Raw genomic sequence first — 25,893 nt, forward strand, 5'->3', positions numbered from 1 at the left:
ACGTCACTAGGCTTACAGCAGTACACTAAAATATTTCTTTGCAAACAAGAACAAGTTTTAAAGAATCAATAGACCTTATTAAACATTTGTGCACCATGTTACTGTAGATTGATTTATTATAGAACTATGAAATAAAAGTAATGAAATAAATGTGCCGATGTATGATTAGTTATTGTGTTTTAAGTGCTTAATAAGTTGTTTACACTTTAATTGTGTAGAGCGGTGTAGATACCTTTTACTTTGTTGTTTATTTTGCTGCTGACCTCCAGCTGTCTCGTTCTGAGGTTGCATGCAACCATGTGCTCTCTTCTATGTCAGCTAAGTCAAGTTTGCGCCATAAGCTGGTGTTTTAAGCGTCTCGGTGTTACGTCGCCCACTTTTTAGCTCACCAAAAAAGACTGCCTTTGGCATGCGTTCGTCTGAGATTCGTCTCCCATTCAGGATACTGCTCTGTCCAGCGTAACTTTCGGACTTAAAGAATTCCCTCTATACAAAGGCCGCGGATACACATTTGAGACCAAAAGAAAATTTGCTGCCGTGGACAGACGCAGATGCTAAAAGAAAATCTTAATCGAGCACCGCGGACAATGGTTATGCTTGCCTTGGATGTGGCAAGATATGTAGGTCACAGCTGCAATCCTCATTAATTTTCGGACTCTAAGACAAGCCTTATTATTATTATTATTTTGCTGGTGAATTATTACCATGTGTTCATGCTTCGGTGTCTACTGTCCTGTACCAAAACAAAGGAAATGGTCATAACACAGCTTCTCTACGCCTTACTAGCTCACACTAAACATGATATCCATCTAGCGGTCAACGAGTTTGCGTACGCTGCAGCCTCTTTTGATTTAACTATAAACCTCGGTAAAAAGCTTGGAGTTAGGGCGTGTTGACGGAAAGCCCAGGAGAGATCTGAATGGAGGGATGCGTAAAAGCAGGTCATAGCACCACTGGGATGGATGGATGGCAAAAGCCGGTATGAACTTCTTATAGTCCGACAGTCAGGCTGTGCAGGGCACGTATCCCGTATGGGTAACGAGCATATTATTCGGCGTAACAGAGATGCCCTACGGAAACGTTTCTTTAAAAAACTAATGCAATGATTTAAGTCTAATAAGAACAAGATTACAAAGAGAGTTTGTGTTACACAAACTCAGAGGCGGCCCCCGTCGAAGTCGGATCCCTGTCGGATCTGCATATTCGCAAATAATATTCAAGAGGTGATTTAATTTTGATGTAAAATGTTTTACACGTTTCGGATGTTCCTTCAGAGTTGAAGATAATTACTTCCTAGTCCAAACCTCCCGCAGGACGACGGGGGATGGGAGCGGGCAGGGTTTGAACCCTGGGCCATCCATAAATCTGAACGACAGTCCAGCGCGCAAACCGCACGACCAGGCAGCCATCCGATGGTCAAAAGTAATAATGTTTCAAAGATTCATTTGCCGTAAATTTAAATTTAAATTTAATAAAAAAATAGTAGATTAGTTTTAGTATATTAAAACATTACAATATTGATCAAAACGTTTGGAAATGAAAATCTACACTTTTTTTTTTACACTTTAAGTTTAGAAATTGAAATTCTACATCTTAATCTAGTCTATTTTAGTCTAAACTAGATCTAGAAATTCTAGATCTAGACTCTAAAATAATTTTAATTAGAATATAAATCCAGATCTAGATATACTGTAATAAAAATCTAGATCTAGTTAAAAAAATCTAGATTAGATCTAAATCAAGATATCATTCCTTTTTTAAACGCGAGTCACATAACGAGGCTTAATAAACATTACTATACCGAGTTCTTTTTTCATTTCATTTGAAGAATTAATTCCATATAACGTCAGAGGGAAAAAAAACACTACGTCACACGGCCTAGCTAGACTAAAAATCTCCTTCATCTATAAGAGCCATTTATCGAGTGTTCATAGACATTGGTGCACCGAGTGCGTTCTTTTAGCATTTCATTTAAAGAATTCATTCCATATGACGTCAAAGGAAAAAAAAACACTACGTCACAAGGCCTAGCTAGACTAAAAATCACATTTATCAACACGAGCCATTTCTCGAGTGTTCATAGACATCGGTGCACCGAGTGCGTTCTTTTAGCATTTCATTTAAAGAATTCATTCCATGTGACGTCAAAGGAAAAAAAAACACTACGTCACACGGCTTAGTTAGACTAAAATATGTTTTCATTAATACAAGCAATTTTTTCGAGGGTTAATAGACATTGGTGCACCGAGTGCGTTCTTTTAACATTACATTTAAAGAGTCCATTCATATGACGTCAAAGAAAAAAAATTCCATTACCTCACAATAGGCTAGTACCGGTACCATAAAAAAAAAAATGTCTTTATTTACACGAGATATTTAACGAGGGTTCATAGACATTGGTGCACTGAGTTCTAATAGATATTATTTAAAAAGGATCAAAGCCACATTGTTTTTGCGTTTTGTCTGTCAGTCGGTCTGTCCGTTATCTTGATATAAAAAAAAACAACTAAAAGTTATTAAAAATTGATTAACCTTTATTTTACGTTTCAAAACATCGCAATAATTTTTAGGTATGAACACAATTGAAAAGTTTATATAATAGATTGTTCCGGATGTTGGTATAAATAGTAAAAGAAAAAGAGAATTTCAGATAAATGTAATACCGTTAATTAAATTTTTTGGATGGTCTCGTATAAAAATGAGATGTACTACAGCCACGTGGAGAGATTTTCATACCTTACTTTGGTGTTTGGATTCTGTTTTCCTTAAAAATCGGAACATAATATTAACGATAATTAGATTTTTTAATGTTTTAGGTAGAAAGTTAAATGTACTGTAAGAGAGTAGTGAGTTAAAATATTTTTCATAAAAATCCGTAAAAACATTATTTCGTAAATGAGAAGATTATTTGTTTATTAATTAGAAGAGGGAGTTCAAACAATTATTTGGCGTTAGTAGATTTTTAAATAAATTCGGAAATTTCTGGCGACGATTTGTAAGAAACAAAATCCGTAACTTTCTTTATCGATTACAAAACTTCTATGTTATGTTTTACAAGAAAATTAAATGTCTAAAAAGTAATTTTCAGTAATCAATTCTAGTAAATTACTTTTTTTAAAAGCCTTATGCGATTTCAAACAATCATTAGGCATAATTCATGTTTTATAAAACAATATCCGGAACATTTTTACACTTAATGAAATATAAGTCAGTATAGAGATTATGATTTAGCATTAATATGCTATTTACATAAAAAACGGAACAACATATTATTGATAATGTGTTTTTGCAACGTTTAAGCATGGAAATTGAATGTAATATAAGTTAGAAGAGCAAACAAACATTTGTTGGCGTTGATTAGTTTTGCACAAAAAAATCCGGAACAATCAATTTTAGATACTTAAAACTATTGTGATGTTATGGGAGGAACATTAAAGGGTAAATCAGATTTTCAATAGCTTTTAGAGTTCTAGTTTTTTAAATCTAATCGTGACGGACAGACCGACCAACAGACAAAACGCACAAAAATAAGCTTCTTTTATTCGGATGGGGGCACTAAACAAAAAATAAATAAAATCTGATTTTTAAAAAAAGTTTAAGGAATTGGTTTAGCACCTGATCATGTTGCGACGTTACGCTACTGCACGAAAATCGCTGCATAAAAAGTCCATTTAAAAAAATGTGCGTGATATTTACATACAAAGTGCATTATTAGCCTTTATAAACAAACAGAAATGTTTTCTTTTAATTTTAGCAGCTAGTTGACCAGAAAAAACGTCTTTAACTATTATTTGTATTTGTTGTAAACATTTCCTGTACATTTTAAAAATATATTTGACTTAGTGATACTGAAAATACACAAAAATTGTCCATCTTTGTTAGCATATTGTAACATTGCCTCCCTTACATTTACGTAATTGTTTTAGAATTGGTGTATTTTTATGAAAAAATCGCTTGCATAATTAATTTTATAAATTAAACGGTTTGCTTTTAGAAAACCAAAAGTAGCCGTTGCACCTAAACTTTTCAAGCCGGATTTAATGATGAAATAATATTTTTCATATCTCTTCTAGTTTTTGAGATCTGAGTGTGACAGACGGACAGACGGACATTTTGCACAAACCAAATAGCGGCTTTTTCCCCTTACGGGGGCCGCTAAAAAATGAGCCATTTTACTTTGTCACTAAGTGCATGTTTTACCCTATAACGTAGAGAAGTTACACTGCAAAGACTTCTTCCAAGCCAATAATAGTAAGCCTACAATAGTTTTACGCAAAAGATGGATTGCAAAACTTTAAGACGGACTTGAGCTGTAGTTTGTCTAGACTGTAGGAGGACTTAAAAGACTTTAAATTTAATCGACATGTTCAATTAGGCCTACAATTAGAACTAACAGAACACTAAAACAACTCTTCAGATTAGTAGTCTTTATCCGATCGTTCATTTTCGTAATTACAAGAATATTCCCAAAATGACTTCGGGTATATAACCTTCCGAAATTATTTAACCGAGCGAGGTTTGGCCACCTGGTACAAAAATATTCTCAAAATGACTTCGGGTATATATCCTTCCTTAACAAATTATTCATCCGAGCGAGGATCGGTCACCTGATATTTTATAGTCAGGAAGTAGTCATTGTCCTCTACACTCCTAGACTGAATTACACAAAGTATTCTAATTATGTGCATTTAGCTTTGATTTAGATTTGGTAATGTTTAGATTTGCCTACACAGGTAAATATTAAAGATGGATTGTATATGTTGACAAAAATGACAGATAATCAGTTTAGAATGTTAAAAATGCCTTCAGTGTTCAAATGTGTTCTCCTCTTTGCAGAGTATATAAGAGATGAAATCATTGCCATTGTGTGCCTTTTGTTTTGTGCCATGTTCTCACAGGTTTGTGTTGAGGTGAGTTCTATTTATAGCTATATTTACATATACTCCAATAGTTTTTTTATTTTCAAAGTAAGGTAAGGTACGCTACACTAAGATTTGTGAAGCAAGCATTAAATTAGCTAACAAAAGTATTGACATAAAAATTAACACACATGATTTTTTTTTTTCGCTTCATTTTTGTGGATGTGGCTGTTTATATTATTTTTCTTATGTGTGAATACATCTGTAGTTTTTCTCCTATTTGTGATTAGTGATGTATTGTTTTTTGTGATAGAGTTGTTATTTTATTGGATACAGTTTTTTTTTTTTTTGCTTATTTATTAATTGAGTTTGTCAGTTCTTTAGACAGCTCACCTAGAGTGTTAGAAAATTAAAATCTCAACCAAAGTAGAATAGAATTATTTTAAATAATGTATTTCAGAATATGCCAACCAGGCTAAAGTAACGTAATAGCAAAAAAGGGCCAAATTTAAATGTCCTATGTAACACTAGTGTAAAGTCTTAGAAACCAAATACAATTAAAGTAGTCCAGATTAATTATAAATTGCTATTAAACATGTATTACTATAAGGAAATCCAAAAATCATCATAAAAAAGAATTTAAGTTTTATATTCCAAAACAAATTTCCAGCTTTTGAAAGAATCACATTCCTATGTTCCAGTTTAGGACAGTCTTAAAACAGATTCATGTCAAATGACTTTTTTTTTTTCAAAAATATTGACAATAGGTTGTTCAGGATTTTAAAAAAAGAAAGTAATTTACTAGAAACGATTATTGACAATCACTTTTTAGACTTATTTTACATTTAATTGTTTTGCTGGAACATAACAAAAGTTTTTTAATCAGTAAAGAATATTCCGGATTTTGTTTTGAAAGAGAAATCAACCTACATTACTTTAATTTTCTTATAAATCGTCGCCCAAATTGTTCAGAATTTTATTTGAAAAATTTACTAACGCCAAATAACTGTTTGAAAACCCTCTTCTAACAAATAAAACAAATAATCTTCTTCTCATTTATGAAAATCTTTTGTTCCGAATTTTGTATGAAAATATTTAAACTCTATTTATGTAAAATCACATTTCTCTCTTACACTACATTTAGTTTTCTAGCTAAAACGTTACAAAATCTTATTATCGTTAATATTATGTTCCGATTTTTAAGGAAAACGACTTCCTAACACCCAAGTATGGTATAAAAATCTCTCCACAAGGCTATGGTACATCTAATTTTAATAGGAGACCATCCCAAAAGTTTAATTAACGGTATTAGATTTATATGGAATTCTCTTTTTCTTTCACTGTATATATAAACATCTGGAACAATCAATTATAGAAACTTAAAACTGTTTCGGAAGGGAAATTTAGGGTTAATCAAACTTTCAATAGCTTTTAGTCTTTTTTTTTTATATTAACATAACAGACAGACTGACTGACAGACAAAACGCACACAAAAACTCAGTCTTAAATCCTTATATATATATCTTTAAATGAAATACGATTAGAACTCAGTGCACCGATGTCTATGAACCCTGGTTAACTCTCATGGTAATAAAGACATTTTTAGTCTAACTAGGCCGTGTGACGTAATGGAATTTTTTCCTTTGACATCTTATGGAATGAATTCTTTAAATAAAATGCTAAGAAAACTTGGTGCACCAATTTCTTTGAAAACCCGACAACTTGCTCATATTGATAAATCATTTTTTAGTCTCATTAGGCTGTGTGACGTAGTGGATTTTTTTTCTTTAACTCCTATGGAGTTGATTCTTTAAATGCAAGGCTAAAATAACTCGGTGCACCAATGTTTATGAACCCTCGACAACTAACTAGTGTCATAGTGGATTTTTTCCTTTGACATCATATATATGGAATGAATTCTTCAATGAAATGTTAAAAGAACTCTGTGCATTAATGATTATTAAACCTCGTCATATTCTATTATAAAAAAAAGACATTCTACCTACATTTAGATCTAATCTAGATTTTTTACACAACATCTAGACTTTCTTTTACACTAGAACTAGATTTTTTACACTAGATCTAGATTTTTTAAACTAGATCAGCGTTCTCATATAGTCATCCGTGTAATGTATTAGATTTTTTTTCCTTTGACATTATATGGAATTAATTCTTTAAATGAAATGTTATAACAACTCAGTGCATTAAGGTTTATTAAACCTCGCCAATTTTCTCGCATTAAAATAGACATACTAGGTAGATTTATATCTAATCTAGATTTTGTAAACTATATCTAGATTGTTTACACTAGATCTAGATGTGTTTGTCTTTATGTGTCTTTCTGAGTATTTTATTAGATTTTGTTTTTGTATTTGAAGATTATGGTTCAGTGTTTTATGTAGAAATGCTACTTTACTTTTGAGTCTTCTATCCTGTAGGCTTTTTATATTTAGTGATTTTACTAAAGGTGTTACTCTAGTCAAATGTGAATATAATCTTATTAGCTTTATACCAGACACAACTGGTGTGTTTTGGTTCACCCTAAGCCCTAGGTTTATATCCTACAATGCACTTTACTATGTACATTTTCTCGAGTTGCATGGTTCAGAGAGTTGCAAATGTTTTTGCTAATATTATTAGGCAGGAGTAAAAATGATGTCATATAGCGTTAATTAAGTGTATGTGTTGTTATATTATTTTTAAAAAATCTGAAACAATTATATATTTCATTGTGCTTTATATTAATGGAAATAAATATTTATAGGATATTCTAAATGCGCAACGCTGGATATACATGACACTATTCCACGCTGAAATGCAATACACTCGATACATTCAGAGCTTAACTGAGTGCTAGTCCTTTTTAACTACTTGTATATTTCATATGGTTACTTTGTTATAAGTGAATATAATCATTGGTGTGAAAAGATGGCTAGCGTCAGTCGCTTTAAATACCACAGAGCTTTTGTTTGAGGTAAAGGAAACCATTCTTGAACTACTGGCAATAATTGCACAGTCCACAGGCAGATCAATACTTTCAAAACTCAAATAATCTGAAAAGGTAAAGGCATATCCCCCCTTGAAATTAAAATCACACCGATGCGCTCCTTGGTCATAGCGACATTCTTGCATGCTTGCTATTTTACATGCTAACTTCAGATCTACAGAGGAGAGGATCCTAGCATTGGACCGCACCATAAACGAGGAGATTACATAGTTTAGGCAACAGTAGTTCTAGTACTTTCAGATTTGTCTGTGCTATCTGTTAATCTCTTAATGCAATAGATTGACAATGTGGAGGAAGATCTACAACAGCTTGGTGTTCAGACGTGGAGAAGAAAGGCCTAGGAGAGATATTAATGAAGGGATGTGTTGAATCAGGTCATGGGTTGTAGCACCACTGTGATGGATGGATGGATCTGTTAATAAATGCTAATGAAGTTTAATTCACCGCAGAGTTTTAACACAATAATGTTACGATTTTCTCTCCTAATCAGGCCTTCTGTAAACACTGCTAAACACAATACAACACATCAACACATCAAGAACTTGACAGCAAGGCTCCAAATAATCTGGTACTTTAATAATGAGTGAATAAGTAGATAACAGCCAATACTAGACAATTGGCATCAAACATATCAACAACTAAAATGTTTCTCTGTACATCACCGTACAAAACTCTACTGTCTCTCATTCTGGACTTGTACATCAACACCTGAGGACTCAACCAGGACCGACTTCATGGCCGACTAACAGTCCCGGTCTCGACGCTCTCCGGTCTTGAACTCCGCTTTCCTACACACTGTGTCACTCGTACACGCAGGCTTTCGATCACATGACCATAACATTGGTCATATTTGCCTGTAATTGTGTAATCGTAGTACTGTCCCTTGTCCATGGCCCCACTGACTTGAGTGATTCACGTGTGTGTCAGCTGAGCCTATTGTTAACCTTTTTGCGCCGCCAATAGGGTCATAACAATAAGTTGAAATAAAAACTAAATTAACATGGATATTTTACTTATATGTTTTGTGACATGTTCAGTAACATTTGGTATTTACTAGTCATGTAGTGACGGTACCCGGCTCAGGTCGAATATATATATTTACTATTTAGCGAAATCCGGCTCTGGTCTAATATAAAAAAGTCCTATCCATGCACTTGTATCAAATGCAAACATGTTTATTGCATTGTTTATTTATAATAATAATAATAATAATAGTAATGGAAAAGTCTTTGATTTATAAATACGTATATAAATGACATTTGAGAGTGATACTGTTTTTAAAGGTCTGTTTTATTATTTAGCCAGTAATTTTGTTTCATAATTAATATTTCAAGGTATTCAACAGGTTAACGTGAGAAGAGAATAGTGCTCTAGACAACTGAATTAGTAAGTTTGAACTGAGAATGGGAGAATGGTTCTGTTGAACTTGCCAAAGACATCTACAAACTGGCTGTCATCCTTCTCTGGTACATAAAGCAGATGGTCTCGATGCAACAATTAGGTGTGAGCTCCCATCAGTTCCTGAAAGTTTTACATGAACTGACGACTCACGAGGAGCATTTAATTACACCAAGAATATTTTTCGCACAGCTGGTGACTTTAGAAAGAATAAGACCACCAGGAATAGGCCAATTTGGAATTGTCAAAAACATAATCAATGTTCCATTAAACGTTAAAGACGTTTGCAAAGTCCTGCCAAGGAAATACACAGATACGGAAACTGTCAATATTTTGCATCCCGAAGTGCATACTGTCATCAAGTAGTAAGAGTTGGATGACTGGTGGAAGCTTTGCTTTATCTGAATGAAAACATGTCACTCTGGAAATCAGAAGGCATTGAAGTTTCTAAGTAGTGAATGGACATTTATAACCAAGGAATTCAGAATAGAGATTTTACGCTTGAACCAGATTGAAATATAGAGGAAGTGTATGTGTCAGAAGATGCTAATGATAACATATATGCACTATGCAAGACAGCAGGGTTTCTGTCAAGGGCTTTTGCAAGAGAGGATTTAAGCCTCTCAAGCCCTCACTCAAATGGAATTTGATGATGATGATGATGAATGATAACAACACTAATTTCTTACTTGGGTAAGGACATGTTGCTCCAAGAGGAGAAGAAACTTGTCTTGTGGCTCCAAAGAAACGAGATTCCATTCCCTTTGATTCCAGAGAAAAGAAACAACCCATTGGTCTCTGGATGGATGACAATGCTGAAGAACTTGCATATCCCCACAGTATACTGTGGACAGTCTTAAAACCCAGTGCAGCCTCTTATGCATTGTTGTTCATTGCTTCTATAAGTGATCCTAGAGCTGCTAAGAAACCTACCCTTATTTTCACATTGTTTAAAAAGATCATAATGAAAGAACTCAATGATTCTATTAAACTGAAGGTGAGAAAGGTGAAGCCAAATGGTGAACCAACCAACAATCACTGCAGGAATGCTTCTAGATGAAAGTGAACGTAATGCCATTATTAACTAAGATAATTGATTTCAGTTTATGAGATCAATTCGATGCTCTCCTGCTTATTGGAGTTGGCGCCATTCAGAACTGATGGCCATGATTAGGCAGTTTGGACAACCAACTTTTTTCATCATATTTTCTGCTGCTGAAATGGAATGGTATCCCCTCCTGTGGATGCTTAATTACATATCACTAGGCTGTCCGGATAACTACAAACGGAAAGAAGGAAATAAGGAAAAAAAGAATGTCTTAATTCAAAAAGATGGTGCAACCTGCGCTCGATACTTTTTCCAAAGGGAAAAGGCTCTGAAGAAAGTTTTATTCTCACCTGCTGGTCCTTTTAAAAACTGCAAAGTGACACAATGGTACTTTAGGAAGGAAGAACAGAGATTCCCTTCAGAGCCATGGAGTTCTGTGGTTGCAGAGCCATGGAGATCTATGGTTGCAGAATACGCCTGGTGTAGATGATTTAGATGGTTTGATTAAGTTTATTGACCAGATTATCACAACTTCAGCTGTTCTGGAAATGAAAGAAGCAAGAAATTGCATAAACTATCAAATTCATTGCCACACTTTCACATGCAAAAAAAATACTGATATTGAGTGTAGATTCAATTATCCTCAACCACCAATGGCGCATACAGTGGTTCTAGATCCCTTGGTTTCAAATTTTCCTGGAATTAAGAAGTTACAAAAAAAAGTACAGCAACATACAAGAAGATGTTCCTTGCATGTGGAAGGAAAACAGTTTCAGTGAAACATTTGAATCATTTTTAGAAAGACACAATCTTACAGAGGAAAAATACATTACAGTCATTCGGTCATGTCTCAAGAGCCGTATGGTGGTTCTAAAATGGACATTTGATGCAGTATTTATCAACGCATATAATGAACTTCAGGGCTTCTGAAGAGCAAACATGGATATTTAGTATGTTCTTGATGAATAAGCTTGTGCTTCGTATATTGCATCGTATATTAATAGATTCTACAGAGGAATGTGGCAAGCACTTATTGAGGCAGACAAGGAAGCATAATCCTAGAAACTCCACTGGACCAAGAGATGTTGACAAATTGCAAATACTTTCCAAACAAAACAAGAAGTATCTATGCAGGAAGTAGTTTGTATTATACTTGGTTTACCATTTTCCTCTACTAGCACCAAGTGTATTTTTATCAACACCATCAGACCTGACAGACATGTTTATCTTGCTTAGTGAGGAATATTTGCGTACTCTGGATCCTGATTCTGGTGATGTCTTTGCTGAGGGAATTCTGAACCATTATCAGAACAGAGCTGATTATTTGGAGGACATTTGTCTCTCTGATTTTGCAGCTTGGTATGATGTATTGTATCCACGAACAAAGAAAGATGATAGAGATTGCAGAGATGAAGAAGAAGTCAATAGTATAAACAGTGGCAGCAACGAAAACAGTAAAGAAAATGAAGTACTTATACTGAAGGGACAAAGATTGTGTTTGAGAAAAAGGTCAAAACCAAAAGGTGATAAGATGGCACAAGCCTAATAGTTGTGAAGACGAGGAAGAGCACTTTCGTGTGTTGCTCATGTTGTTTTTCCCATGGAGGAATGAAGAAAAAGAGCTACTTTGTGGGTTATGTAAAACAAAGTACTTAAATTCAGTGAATATGAAAATAATTGATAATAACTGGCAAAAGTACAGTGCAAAGGGAGTAGATTTGGAAAGACTTCATGAGCTTATTAAAATTGAGGAAAAGGTTAACATTCAGAATGAATGTGAAACAGAGCGACCTGAATGTGCTCCTGGCCATGAAGTTGAAGACAGAGAAAATCTGAATGCTGATCTTGCTAAAGACTTTGGAGACGAGGTGCTGAAGGTCCAATCGGAAGTATTCAAAGTGCCTATAGAGAAGCCTATAGAATACATTAAAAAGAGATTTGGTTACTAAATTCTGAAGAAAGGGAAATAGCTTTTTAAGTTTTTCACAGGATTGTCACTAATTCACTGCCATTTTACATTTACCTTGCTGGAGCTACTGGTGTTGCAAAATCGTTGGTAATTCGGATGATTATTGACACTCTAACTCATCACTTTGATAGCATTGAAGGAAATGACCTTGATATGATATGCGTTCTTCCCACAATCTACACAGGCACAGCTGCTTACAATATTGGTGGAATAATGCTTATTATTATAATGCTTATTAATTATAGAAATGGTTCTGATATCTCAAGAAACAAATGAAAAATTTTGTTTCAGGAATTAAAATTGATAATCATAGATGAAATCTCGTTTTGCGGTGCCCACACCTGAAATGAAATAAATTATTACTTGCAGATGTTTTTCAACAGAGACGACTTTCTTTTTGGAGGAAAATCTATTCTTGCTGTTGGGGATTTTTACCAGTTGAAACCTGTTTCTGATAAGCCAATTTATGAAATCATTTCTGAACCAGGCGCTGCTCTAGCACCTCCATTGTGGCATTCATTTGAATTCTTTGAATTGAAAACAGTTGTTAAACAGAGGGATGTTCGATTTTCAACAGCATTAGGAATTTCGAATCTTGGACACAGGCATTCAAGCCTAGTAGACAAAGCATAGTCATGAGACAACAGCTTCCACTAGCACCAGCCGAAGCGCTCACTGTTCACAGAAGTCAAGGAGCTACACTTCAGGGAAATGTTCTTGTCCATATAGTGGCAGGAGAATGGACAGAGAACTTCTATATGTGGCTTTGTCTAGAGTGACTGCCATTGAAAATATTGACATTGTTGGAACATTTCTCTCCCCATTCCACCAGCCCCTATCGACAAAAAAATAATTGATAGGGAGTGTCTTCGATAGTAAAATTATATTGACACTACTGAATATTCCATTATTAAAAACAAACCGGAAATAAATGGTAGTTGTCACGTGGAATGTTCAATCTGTCTTTGAACATGCTGTAGACATTGAACGAGATAGCAGTTTAACAGCTGCTGATGTACTCATTGTTAGTGAAACATGGCTCACAGAAAAAGACAAAATTCCAGTAATAGAAGGCTTTCATGTTATAATAAACACTCCTGTCTTCAGTCACAATAGAGTGGCTGGGCGAGTACTTATTCTTGCAAAAAGTGAATACACTGGAATGCAAATCAGATAATCAACAAAAAACACATTGAATCTGTAATCGTTAAATTAGAAAATATCATCATTATGGGAGTGTAAGTTTCACCGAAAATGCCCAAAAATATGTCCCAGACTGGTTGGTTGAAAACATCAATGAAATGAAAAAAACAGAGGCATATATTTTCTCACGGGAGATTTCAAAATGAATGCTAAGGAATCAAATGTAATTGGTGTGAAGAAAATCCTAAATGATTTTCAAGTGTATTCAACAATGGATGAAAATGTACCGACCACTTATGGTGGCACCCATATCAATTAGGTTTACTATTCCCACAAAACTGAAACCAAAATATACGAATCAATCCTAACCTACCATAAGCCAATCCTCTCTGATGTAACCGCACAACTGTCTTCTGCCTTTTTGAACATATCTGATGGCTCATGTGAAAATGTCAGACGAGCATCAAAAGTATTACAGCAGACAATATGTCATTCAAAAGTAACTAGAAATGTCAACAGTTGTAGACCACTGCCGCCTATTGAAAAAAATATCAAAATAAATCACATCACATCAAAAGCTCATTTAAAAAACCATCAAAAAGAACCACATTATGTTGAATATGATGATTGAGTAGTAATACCATCAATTATTTCCCTCAGAAAAAAGGACTGTGATATTATTGACCCACTACTGTTGGCATCAGATAATGATGATGGCCAAAGAGGGTGGCTGAGAGTATCATCTATGCGTGAATGAAGATTGTTCCAATGCGTGAATGAAGATTCTGGAGCAAAGTCTGCAGAACACTCATGAACAAGCCAATTTATGAATTGCTGCCCACTTCCTATCTTGTCTCAGTCCAAATGTTATGCCACAACCTTTTAGAACTTGTTCCAGACAACAGTTGTGCCAAGTTGGCCAATGGTTTGCACAGATTTTAAATGTGAATGCTAACCATTGGTTTGTTGTGAAGGTAAAGCTCATGGAAGCAAATGTCATAAAAGTAAAAGTGAACGATTCATTGAATATTCCAAATATATATGACTCAGTAATTTATGCTGTCATTTATTATTCATTTCAAACAAATGCCAATCATCATGTGCGAAGTTCACAAAGTCACGAGGCAGACAAACTTCAGAGAGTGTGGAGTTCACTCCATTTTAAATTTTTATACATTAGTAGACGGTGGTGATCCTTCCCGCTTGAGAATAAGTGGAAACTCCATGCACATTCAAAATATGTTAATTGACTGGTTTGAAACTAAAATATCTCCACCAGAAAGACATCAAGACGTACCTGTGATATTGTCCACACATGAAGTAGGGCCTGTGTTTTGTACATGATTCAAAACAGGTAAAAAAGATGCACTTAAACAGTGCCAGAGCTGCCAACATTATTTTCTCCTGTCTTGCCTTGGGTATGACTGCAGGCAACCAAGTTTTTTATGTAAATTTTGTATAGATGAAGGTATAGCAGTGGAGATTAATGATCTGTAGTTCTCACTAGTTTCTAAACATAACATAATATCAAAAGGTGCTTTTTTTTAAATTCAATCTATTTCTATAATGTATTGGCTCAGGTCATTTTATTTGACATGTCCTTCTCAGTCAGTCAAACTCACAGTTATCTGTTAGTATTTGTTAGGCCTATGTAGTAGTTTCATATCATTAGCATACAATGTAGTTTTATCTTTGTATTTGTTATTGTCAGTTTAGCATTTTTCTGTTTTGTAGTGGTTTGTTGTTTGAAAATCGCAGCAACATTACTGACGAGTTTCATTTTGTAAAAGGTAATGTTTTGCTGCAATAATTTATTGTGATTAATAATGTAAAGTTGTATGTTATAAAGTTTTCATGCAATCAAATTGTTTTTATACTTTCCGAAGGAATATGGTGAGTTTCAATGTCTTATATAAAAGTTGTTTTTCATATAGAATGAAAATTGTATATATTTGATTTTTATAATGTTAAGAACTTTTTGTAGATTTGTAAATAGACATAAACATTAGTAAGAAAACACTGATTTAAATAATTCAAGATTTAAGATTTTCTTTTATATAATAAAGATATGCTAGAAAATTAATGTACATTAATGTTATTACTTTTCTTTTGCATCCTGTATATTACTATAATTATGATTGGAGAAAGTTTGAATTTTGAGAAGGAAGGTAACAGATTCACAATGACTAGATTTGTGTGTGTGTGTGTTCCAAAAGTATTGTCAATATAATCTAGCTTTTAAAAGTTGAAACACTAAAAGAGCTCTGTGTCATGTTTTCAATAAAAGTTGGACTCGCTATTATATGGTTTAAAATGATTTAGAGTTTTTCTTTGGTCACTGCTTAACTATCCGATAAACGCGGATCCGTTGGAGGCCGCCTCTAAGTTTGTGTGAAACACAAACTCCTTTTGTAATCTTGTTAATTTCGGGATCTTTGGGCACCTCTGAGTCCACCCAGCTCTTATGGGTACCTGATATTACTAAGGAAAATTAAAGACCACATGGCACCCTCGTTAACCATGGGCCACAGAAACAGATGACCTATACATCACCTGCTCTATAGATCACAAGGTCTGAAAGGGAAACCTTTTTTTTTTCTACTTATAAAACACTGAATCATAATTTACAAATATTAGAAACAAAGATAATGGCACATTTCTCATTCCTTATGCTAGGACAAATTTGTATAAGTGCTCCTTCTTCCCTAGTGCCATTAGAGAATGGAATGGGTTGCCTGAATCAGCCAGGAAAACCAATGACTTAGCAGAGTTTAAGTCACTGACCAACATGCACAGCTAGTACATGAAATGCGTAGAACATAATTATCTTCTTTTTAGAAGTAGCATCTGTAGTCTATAAAATAAGATTAGATAATTATATCTTCTCTAAAGTCTAAACTCTCCAGTCTAAACTTATGCCATGTGACTTCAATCACTCAGTCTTGACAATGTTGTAGTGTTTTGCTTTTTTTTTTTTTTCGGATTGAGTTGAATTAAAAACAAAATTGAAACTGCATCTTTATTTCAGACTATGGTGCTACCTCTGACACTAAAATACTTAGACTTTGATGAATTACAAAATAGTCTTTTATACTGTGCCTGTGGTGTTGAGGTTAGTCTTTTTTTTTTTCCTTCTTAGTAGTTAAAACTGAAGAAAAAAAAAGAACAGTTTAATTTATGACCAAAGAGGTGTGATAGTATTTTTTTTGTTGGTAGATCACCATTTCTGCTTGAGTTGAAAGTCATGTGCTAATTAAAAAATTGTTTTTTTTAAACAAATTAAAGCTCAAGTGATAAATAAGATTTTGTAGAGCTAATTCAAGAATCTAAACAGTTCTGGTTCAGTCTCAAATAATCTATAGTATTTCTGCAGCAGTACATTCTCAAAGTTGAAGTTTTGATACAATTATTTATCTTTTTGAAGAATATTTGTAATAACACAGTATTTGTTCCTTTTTTTTTTCTTCAAGACAAAATTCTTGCTAAAAATGCAGAAGAGCTACTGTTTTAAATTCTTCTAATACATTTGACTTTTTCAGATTATTATAGTATTTTTAATTATGTCCCGGCTGAGTCGCTGTTTATCTGATCGTGTTATGATGATGTTTGGTGCCATCATGATTCTTGCTTCAAACATCTGGCTGCTGTGGTACCTGCCCAGGGCTCCTCCTCGTAAGTAAAGATTTAGTGCAACTTTAGTTCCAGTTTGCAGCATAAATGTCTCCTTGTCTTTTTCTTCATGAAGCTCTTGTGACGCCGATACAAGTACCAGCCACTTTTACTAATTAATTGTGTATCAATTTAGAGCTACCATTACAATGCTTTCAATGTGCGTCTCAAATAGTCTCTGATAACCAGTCCAACTCCTGGCCTGACTTTTTTCAGGAACCTACACATTGCTAGAAAATTTTTACAGATGCCCCATCTTCATAGTTATTGAGCTATGTGAATTTGCTTTGAGAGTCGTGAAAATTTGCATAATATTTGATTAATAATAAAAAGTATGTTAATTTCTTATTGTTTGATAAAATCAATGATTAAATTCAACATTGTCATAGTTTACAGTGTGTATGTGTGTATATATTTTAGCAATAATTCCATAGATATTCATTCACTCTTGATTCTTTTATTGATAAACTTTTTATATCAAATTTTATTTTTCAATAACATTATTGTACTTTGAAATGCTTGACTTTTGATTTTTTTTTCTCTGTATATATTAACAGATATCTTACTTATTTTTTTTTGATGTTCTGTGAAAGTTTCTATCGAGATTGTGTATGTTGTTATATTTCTATACTTATGTTACCAATATATATACAAATGAAGCATTTGACCTTTGTTTGAAACGATTCTTTGAAACTTTTTTTTTTTCAGATAATTTGATACAAAATTTGCCTTACTTCACCATTGCTGTGTTTCTGGATATCCTAAGCCTTCCCTTTCTTCTAGTTTGCTCAACTTCCTTGTATTCTAAACTAACACGGAAAGAAACTGCTGGTAGGAATAAAGATGAAAAACATTATTTTATTGTTCATTGTCATGAAAAGGTTCATTTGACCTTTTCATTTTCTTTTTATCATAAATGTTTATGTTTAATAATTGGTTATTGAAATAACTTATCAATATATACATTTTGAGAAATTTGGTTTATTATGAATATTATTAACACCATTTTTTGTTTTATAGGTTTGAGCCAAGGTTTGCGTCGAGGTGTAGTAGGTTTAGGTACTATTATAGCTCCACTGTGGGGCTCCTCAGCAGTCAATCAACCTTATGTTTTACTTGGTGTATTGGTAGCACTTCAGGCTCTGTCATTGGTGAGATAAAGTTTATAACATTCACTGACTTCTGGTTTTCTATTAACCTTTGTTAGATGGGCTTAATTATTTGAGGATAATTTTTTTAAATGATAAGCATAGGCTGATAAGTTTGTTTATTAAGTAGCTATTAGCTTGTTCTTTCACCTATCTTCAATATTTTACATGTGTAGTGAACTGATGTGTTATGTTCGTATAGGCCATGTATAAATTAAGTTGTCATCTGGGTTACAAGTGAAAAGTGACACTTTCTTATTTTTGGCTGCATTATTTGAAACAATTCAGCAGGTTATTGTAAAACCTGATTGACCTTCAGATGCTGTCTTTGATTCTATGTGATTTTAAACTTCTTCTCTGAAACATCTTCTTAGCTTCGGCATCTTTTTGTATCTGAAGTCCTTGCTTCACATGCAGAGCTGAGGGCTACATTTTATTGTAAGCTTTCTCTAGTGCCATTAGAGCATGGAGCCTGAATCAGCAAGGAAAACCAATTACTTAGCATGACAAGATTAACACATGTTGAACGTAATTATATTCTCTTTTTAAGGAGTGTCTGTAATTTATAAGATAAGATAAAAACCTTCTGTGCCTTTTAAAGCGCTGTTTAGACTAGTTCCCCTTTCACACCTTGCAATCTATAGGGCAGATAATGCCAAGGTCATATGTTTCTTTGGCCTATGGTTAACGAGCCACGTGTCATTTGATCAGCACAATAACCAACTGCCTTTACTTTCTCCAACTAAAGTCAGGTACCCATTAGAGTTGGGTGGACTCAGAGGGTGCCCTAAAATCCCAAAATTCAAAATCCTTCTTTAGCAAGATTGGAACCTAGGGCCTCAAGTTTGGAAGCCAATCACTTAATCACTCAGCCTCTGCACCCCCTTATTTAGACTAGGCAATCATTCAGTTGGAAACATTTGTTTGTCTTATTAGTCACCATTCTATTGATCATTTTCTTATCTAAAAAAAATTTAATTATTATAATTAAAAAAAATAAATCTTTTATTTAATTAACTATCATTCTGTAGCATGCTCAGGGTCCAATGGGCATGTGATGTGTATCCGGGAGATGGTTTCCATGTTGCCTTTCAGCACTCTGCCAACACAGCTCAGCTTGAGTCTAGATTTAAACTTTAATCCTTGTGAGAAGTAGACAGGTGCCACTCATCAAACACAACTCAGCTTGAGTCTAGATTTAAACTTTAATCCCTGTGAGATGTAGACAGGTGCCACTCAACCCTATATCCCTTTAATTTCTAATGTTATTGTTATCAAATAAAAGATGCAGTCAATTAAAAGCTATGTATTGCTTATATTCTATTTCTAGGTGCTTTGTGTTTTATCATTTAAACGTCTTGTGCCAACTGCAGACTCATCAGTCCGTGTAGTTTCTCCCTCAACCTCACGCACCAGAAGCCCAGCCCACAGTTCATCTTTCCGTAACTACAGCTCCAACTCCAACAATGCCAACATCCAAGTTCCAAATTCACGATCAGCTCATTCCACACCCTATGGATCAATCCAGAGAAGTTTAGCAGGCTCCAGTTACCATTCAGTAAACAGTCTAGCTGAGGATAGAGCTTTGTTGCGAGCCTAAAACTCTTTCCTTACATAAATCACTTTAGTTTGCGTCCTATCTGGCAGTAAGTTTTTTTTTACGAACTAATCAATATATTGTGCAAAAAATACTGCAGATATATTTTAACAATACATTATTTATATTATTTATCAAATTATTTATTTTGGATGCCATTGAACAAAGAAAGTTATGACTATTGACAAATGTTGAGGGTTAAATTACTTTTGCCTTTTTTTGTATCATTTTTTTATGGGACAAGCAGATGGAGTTACTACAAGTAACATAACTTTTTAAATATGTAATTCTAACATATTTGATTTTATTTTACAGGGAAAAAAATAAGCTAACAAAGATAAATAGATTCAAAAATATTTAAGAAAAAAACATTTTTAATACAACTTAAACTGAGTATTGAAAAAAAAAACATTTACAAAACATCATAATTTTTCCTAATCCCATTATTTATTGTACAATCATAAAACTAAACATAGGTTTACTTTAAATCTCACAAGAGATACACAAAAGTACAAATATGTATTCAGTTTTCCTGAGATCCTAGGACACTGATTGAAAAAAATGTATCCAATTTATGTATGTAAAGGAAGAACAATGTAAATAAAAAAGAAATAATTGAAAAACAAAAAGAGCAACATATAAATTTTAACATCTAGATCTTGAGACAAATGCCATACACAATGTTACTTGCTTAGAGTAATGCAACGCTTATCTGTGCTACATAAGCTATTCCCTAAAGGTAATGTCACAATTGAAAGAGTTACCACAATATGACAGATTTATAAATATTAAGCTACTCTGCTATTGTGAAATTATTTTACTATGGCTAGGCTAAGGGTTGAAAAATAGTACTTTACTTATGTCTTTGGAAAAAAATTGTGTCTGATCAAATTTGAATAGTAAAGTACTTTCACTTGTTCTTCATTAATACATTGGCTAGAATAATTGCTTACAAACTCTTATTATTTAAAACAGCAACATTGTTTTGAATATTTTGAGATATTCAAGAAGTTATTAATTGCAAGAATTCTTCTTTGCTATCCTTAAGCCATGTGGGTAAAATTATAATGAAACAAAAAAACAAAAAAATAAAACTATCAATACTACATCCATATAACTATGCAACTATTATTTTTTTGAAAGGTTGTCTTTAGGGTAGTCATGTAGTAATAAGCCAGTTGTACAGAGTCTACATTTTCATATATATATATATATTTAATCCTTTCCAAAACACATCCTTAGTCAACTCAGCAATTTAAGGATTTCAGGGTAACAGATTTCAGTTGTGGTCTGGTTAGTCAGAAAGACACAAAGATAAAGGCACATTCCTCGATCCATATGCTAGGACAAATTTGTACAAATGCTCCTTCTTCCCTAGCACTATTAGAATATGAAATGGGTTGCCTGAGCTAGCCAGGAAAACCAGTGACTTGGCAGATTTTAGGTCATTGGTTAATATGCGTGACTAAATGCATGACACATAAGATGTAATTATCTTCTTTTTTGAAGCAACGTCTGTATCATATAAGATAAGATAAGATAGCCAGTCAAAAGCTTAGACAATTTTAAATACTGTACTAAATAAGCTTTTGTTTTTTAAATATTTTTTTATATTTACTTTTGTTTCACATAATAATACTTTGCAATTATTATGCAATTTTCTAGTTTCCTAAATGTTTTTTTATCTACTTTTAAATTTAAAGCAAATTTGTTCTGCCTTTCTCTTTCTTAAATCATTCCTGAACTTTTTACATTGTTTTACTTGCTGTTATGTTAATGAAAAAGCCATATTTATTTGTTACATTACTTATTGACAAAACTTCATGTTACTGTATAATAGACATAGTTTTAAAACAATACATTGCAAAATTACTATGTAATAGTCATATGTAATAGTCATATGTATTAGTCATATGTAATAGTCATACCAGACTTTTGAAGCTAAAATGTAAATTAGTTAGTAACATAATTAATGTTTCTATATGTGTTTTTCTCTCTCTGTCTATATAGATATATTTTAACATTTAGATATTATTATATATATGTTGCTATGGGTTAACGTTGACTTCAAGCTGTCAGTCAGGATTATGATTTTGGGAAGCAAAAGATTTAATGTGTATGACTATATGATGTGACATTTTGTCTGACAGATGTGACATTTCATTTTACTGTGATATGACTATTTTTTTTGTGTCATTTGACATTTTGTTTGTGTGATGTGGCATTTTGACTGTGATGTGACATTTTATGTGTGTGATGTAACATTCAATTTTAGTGTATGGTGTGACATTTAATTTATTGTGTGATGTGACATTTTTTTTGACTGTGTGATGTGACATATTGTTTGTGTTATGTGACATTTAGTTTTTGTGGTGTGACATTTAGTTTGACTTTGTGATGTGACATTTTGTTTGTGTAATGTGGCATTTAGTTAGACTGTATGATGTGACAATAACACAAAACAAAATATGGTCAAAAGGAATGAGGGCCCAAGGCTAGGCTGAAATAATCTTGACAACTGCCAGTTAACCAGGGGCGGACTGGCTATATGGGCATTCGGGCAAATGCCCGGGGGGCCGGTATCCAAATGGGCCGGTAAGACCACAGTAAGCATCGTTTTTTTTTTTTTTTTTGAAATCACGTCTGTATTTTATAAGATAAGGGCCGCATGGATGCCACTATGATAAAGGTTTTATAGTATTCCTTATAACAGGGCCCCACAGAGCGAAGTATTTAAAGAAATTACATTTTACAGACTCTACTAGGGCCTACTAATTTAATCAAACACATTTTCTGAAATAATGTAATGGTCTAAATCCGTAGACAGAGATACTAGTAGGGCTTCAACCTTTTTAGGACCTACACACTTTGCGATTAAAAAGCAACATAAGGCCTTAACAATGATTTTGAGGACAGAATATGATTTTCTTCATATTATATACAATTTATGGGCCATATGGTATAGAAATGCCCTGGCCGATTTAGACACCCAGTTCGCTCCTGCAGTTAACTATATCTTTAATTGATATTTTCACAGAATGTGTTCTTTCTATGGTGTGCTATGTGCTGAAATTGTGATATTTAACATTTACACTTAGTTTCCATTGAGATTTCCATTTCTTGGGGCAGATGATGAAAACCTGACCTCTAGCTTTTGCCAAAGGTTATTGAGGAGTAACACATGAATACATATATAGATTATGTAGTTATCTATTATTTTTTGATGCAAGCATAGTAAATCACTGTTACCAATGCATTTTAGGTACTAAATAGAGCTGAGTGGCATTTATAATCTTTTTAGATTCTGAATGAAATATTGTAGTCCATAAAGGATTCTTAAGTTCAAGACTTCATTTCAGCATCTGTTCAGTCACCATCTCAACTTAATGTTTAACACACTGAGAGTCCTCATAATGTGCGTTTCCATTAAGTTTATGTATAGGGAAAATGAAACTTGTAAACTAATAGTGAGAGCCAGTTGATATATATATATATATATTGTTTTACATATGGCAGTTTAGCTGCTTCATGTCATTCAGACACAGTATCTAATGTCCAAGCTTTCATCTTGTTATACTCTGCCAGTTCAACCATAGTCACTGGTCTCAATGATTGGTCAGCTCTCTATCACCTAACTTAGTGACCTTTGGTTTGTCAAATGTTTGATGTCAAATGTTTGTACATGTTTTGGATGTTCCTCCAAAGTTGAAGATAACATACTTCCTAGTCCTCACACAGAATGATGGAAATGACAGTGGGCAGGGTTTGAATCATCCAGAAATCAGAAAGACCAAGCAGCAAATGAGACTTTATTCTGTGCTATGGATAAGTTATGAAAGATGTCTATACAAAGTGTGTGTCCACCAATACAAAATAGAGAGCAAAGGCTACTATTGAAGACCACTTAAGAAATAATGCCCAGTTGTCCACTTTTGAAGAAAAACTATTATTATGTCCCTTTGCTAATTTCTAAATATACCTCTCCCAAATAAATCACAATTTTATTTTACACACCATGATTTTCCAACACATAATTTTGAAAAGTTGGAAAATGTGAAACTGCAACTTTTTTTGGTGTACTAGACTTAGAGCTTGGGTTGTTTGAGTTGTTTGAAGTATTCTTCATCAGTGAGAGACTATTTTATATTTCAGTAAAGTGTATTCACATGCTGCTTACTGTTTTCACTACCATGACTTAGTCTGTTACACAGCAGCTTACTTGAAGAGATGACTTGATTACTTAATCATTTCATTGGATTATTGAAAGACAGTCAAATCTAGTTCAAACACTATTTGTTGGATATATTAAAATAATCAAATGTTTATGAACTGGGTTTTTTTTTTTTTTTGAAGATCAAGTCTGAATGAGTCAAGTCACACTCAAGTCTATTGCTAGTGTTAGGATTGGAATGAATGTACACTATTGCTAGTGTTAGGGTTGGAATGAATGTACATTTTCACATTTGTAATTATTTTATTGCCATTGTGACGACAAATCCAAGACTTTGTCTTTATTTGCTGACAAATTTCAGTTCCACTGGTACTAATGTCTTTCATACATATTTTAAAATATTGTTTTGTTTATTTCTAAAATATTTTAAAGTGATTCTTAATTTTATTATTTTAAAGCAATATTTATCTTTATTTCCCACAGACAATTGATAGTAACAGACCTATAAATGTTTAGCTTGTTATCAAAAACCTTTTTTTGTCTAGTCTGATGATAAAGTTTTCAGTCGTTTTTTTTTTTTGGTTATTGTTATTTATTTATATGGGCTTTAAAAAAGAATTAGTTTCTCACAAATCAAGATGTTTAGATCTATATCTGTTTGTTAAAAATAACTAAGCTTAAAGAGGGTTTTCCCTTAATTTGTGTCGTCTTTACGTCACACCATTGGAGACAATGAGCTCTAGAACACATGCTGATCATTTCCCTTTTAAATTGTAACTAACAAGGAGAAGAAGTGTTGAGACAGCAGCCTTGTTTATTCAGATTTCATTGAAAATTTATAAAATTTGAACACCTTTAGGATTTATGTCAGAAGTCCAGAGATTGTGTTCTATGTAAACTCTTAAAACAGAAGATCACAATTTTTCTGTTTAATCTGAATCCAAAAATTCACAGATTGTTGAATGACTATTGTATTTTTCAATTAATAGTTAGCGTTATAAACTAATTGATAGTAAAGTGTTTCTCTATGTTGTGGGTAAATTATTGATGATTACTTGAAACAATACTCTATGTAAATCAAATAAAATAATTTTCTATGAGTTTTTTTTATTTGGCATGAATGTATTGTATACAAAGAGTTGTTGATGACAGTAACTTCTGAATCTAAAAACAAAATCTTACAAACCCTAGCTATGGCCAATGCACATTTCAATGCAAAAAAATTATCTAGGTATTTTTCTGTGGTTTTTTTCTGGTTTAAGTGGTTCACAATAATATTTCAACTATTATTGTAATGCTTAGTAAAAAATAGAGTAAAGTTTCCCTTGCGATCTATGGGGCAGATGATGTTAAGGTCATCTGTTTCTATGGCCAATGGTTAACAAGCAGGGTGTTATGTGGACAGCACAGCGACCAACTGCCTTTACTTTTCCCAACTAAAGTCAGGTACCCATTAGAGTTGGGTGGACTCAGGGCACCCTAAAAATCCCGAAATTCAAAATCCCTGTCTTCACCGAGATTTGAACCCAAGACCCCAGGTTCGAAAGCCGATCGCTTAACCACTCAGCCACTGTTCCCCCTTTTAGTGCTCCTATAAAAAAAAATGTTTAATAATGCATTTTTTAGTGTGTGCTTTGTTGTTTTTTTTTCAGTATAAAAATGTTGATCCAATTCTAGCTGAAAAAAAAATGCAATTCGAAGAATTAAAAAAATAATGTTAAGAAACTTTAGAGCATGTTTGAGCTAGTGAGTCTTTTTTTTTTGTATAGTTTTAATTCAAATTTAAGGACAAAAACAGACTGATGCTACAATTCGGGCGTGAGCCTCAAGTAACGTGTCTCTTACATTAAACAAATGTTTGCATTTCAAGTAATTCCACACATG

At 33.3% G+C, this 25,893-nt stretch overlaps 1 protein-coding gene across 1 annotated transcript in view; it reads left to right on the forward strand.

Moving 5' to 3' along the window:
• The window catches only part of LOC106067077 (uncharacterized), a 37,755-nt gene extending 13,570 nt beyond the window's left edge, over window positions 1-24,185 (forward strand). Inside the window, exons 10-15 of the mRNA XM_056008572.1 lie at window positions 4,837-4,910; window positions 16,453-16,536; window positions 16,964-17,096; window positions 17,802-17,924; window positions 18,114-18,244; window positions 19,572-24,185. Of these exons, the coding sequence (XP_055864547.1) occupies window positions 4,837-4,910; window positions 16,453-16,536; window positions 16,964-17,096; window positions 17,802-17,924; window positions 18,114-18,244; window positions 19,572-19,841 (815 nt within the window). The 3' untranslated portion in view covers window positions 19,842-24,185. The remainder of the gene's footprint in view (window positions 1-4,836; window positions 4,911-16,452; window positions 16,537-16,963; window positions 17,097-17,801; window positions 17,925-18,113; window positions 18,245-19,571) is intronic.
• Window positions 24,186-25,893: the final 1,708 nt, after the last annotated feature.

The sequence above is a fragment of the Biomphalaria glabrata genome, chromosome 13 (genome assembly GCF_947242115.1).
Source record: "Biomphalaria glabrata chromosome 13, xgBioGlab47.1, whole genome shotgun sequence".
NCBI classification, from domain to species: Eukaryota; Metazoa; Mollusca; class Gastropoda; family Planorbidae; genus Biomphalaria; species Biomphalaria glabrata.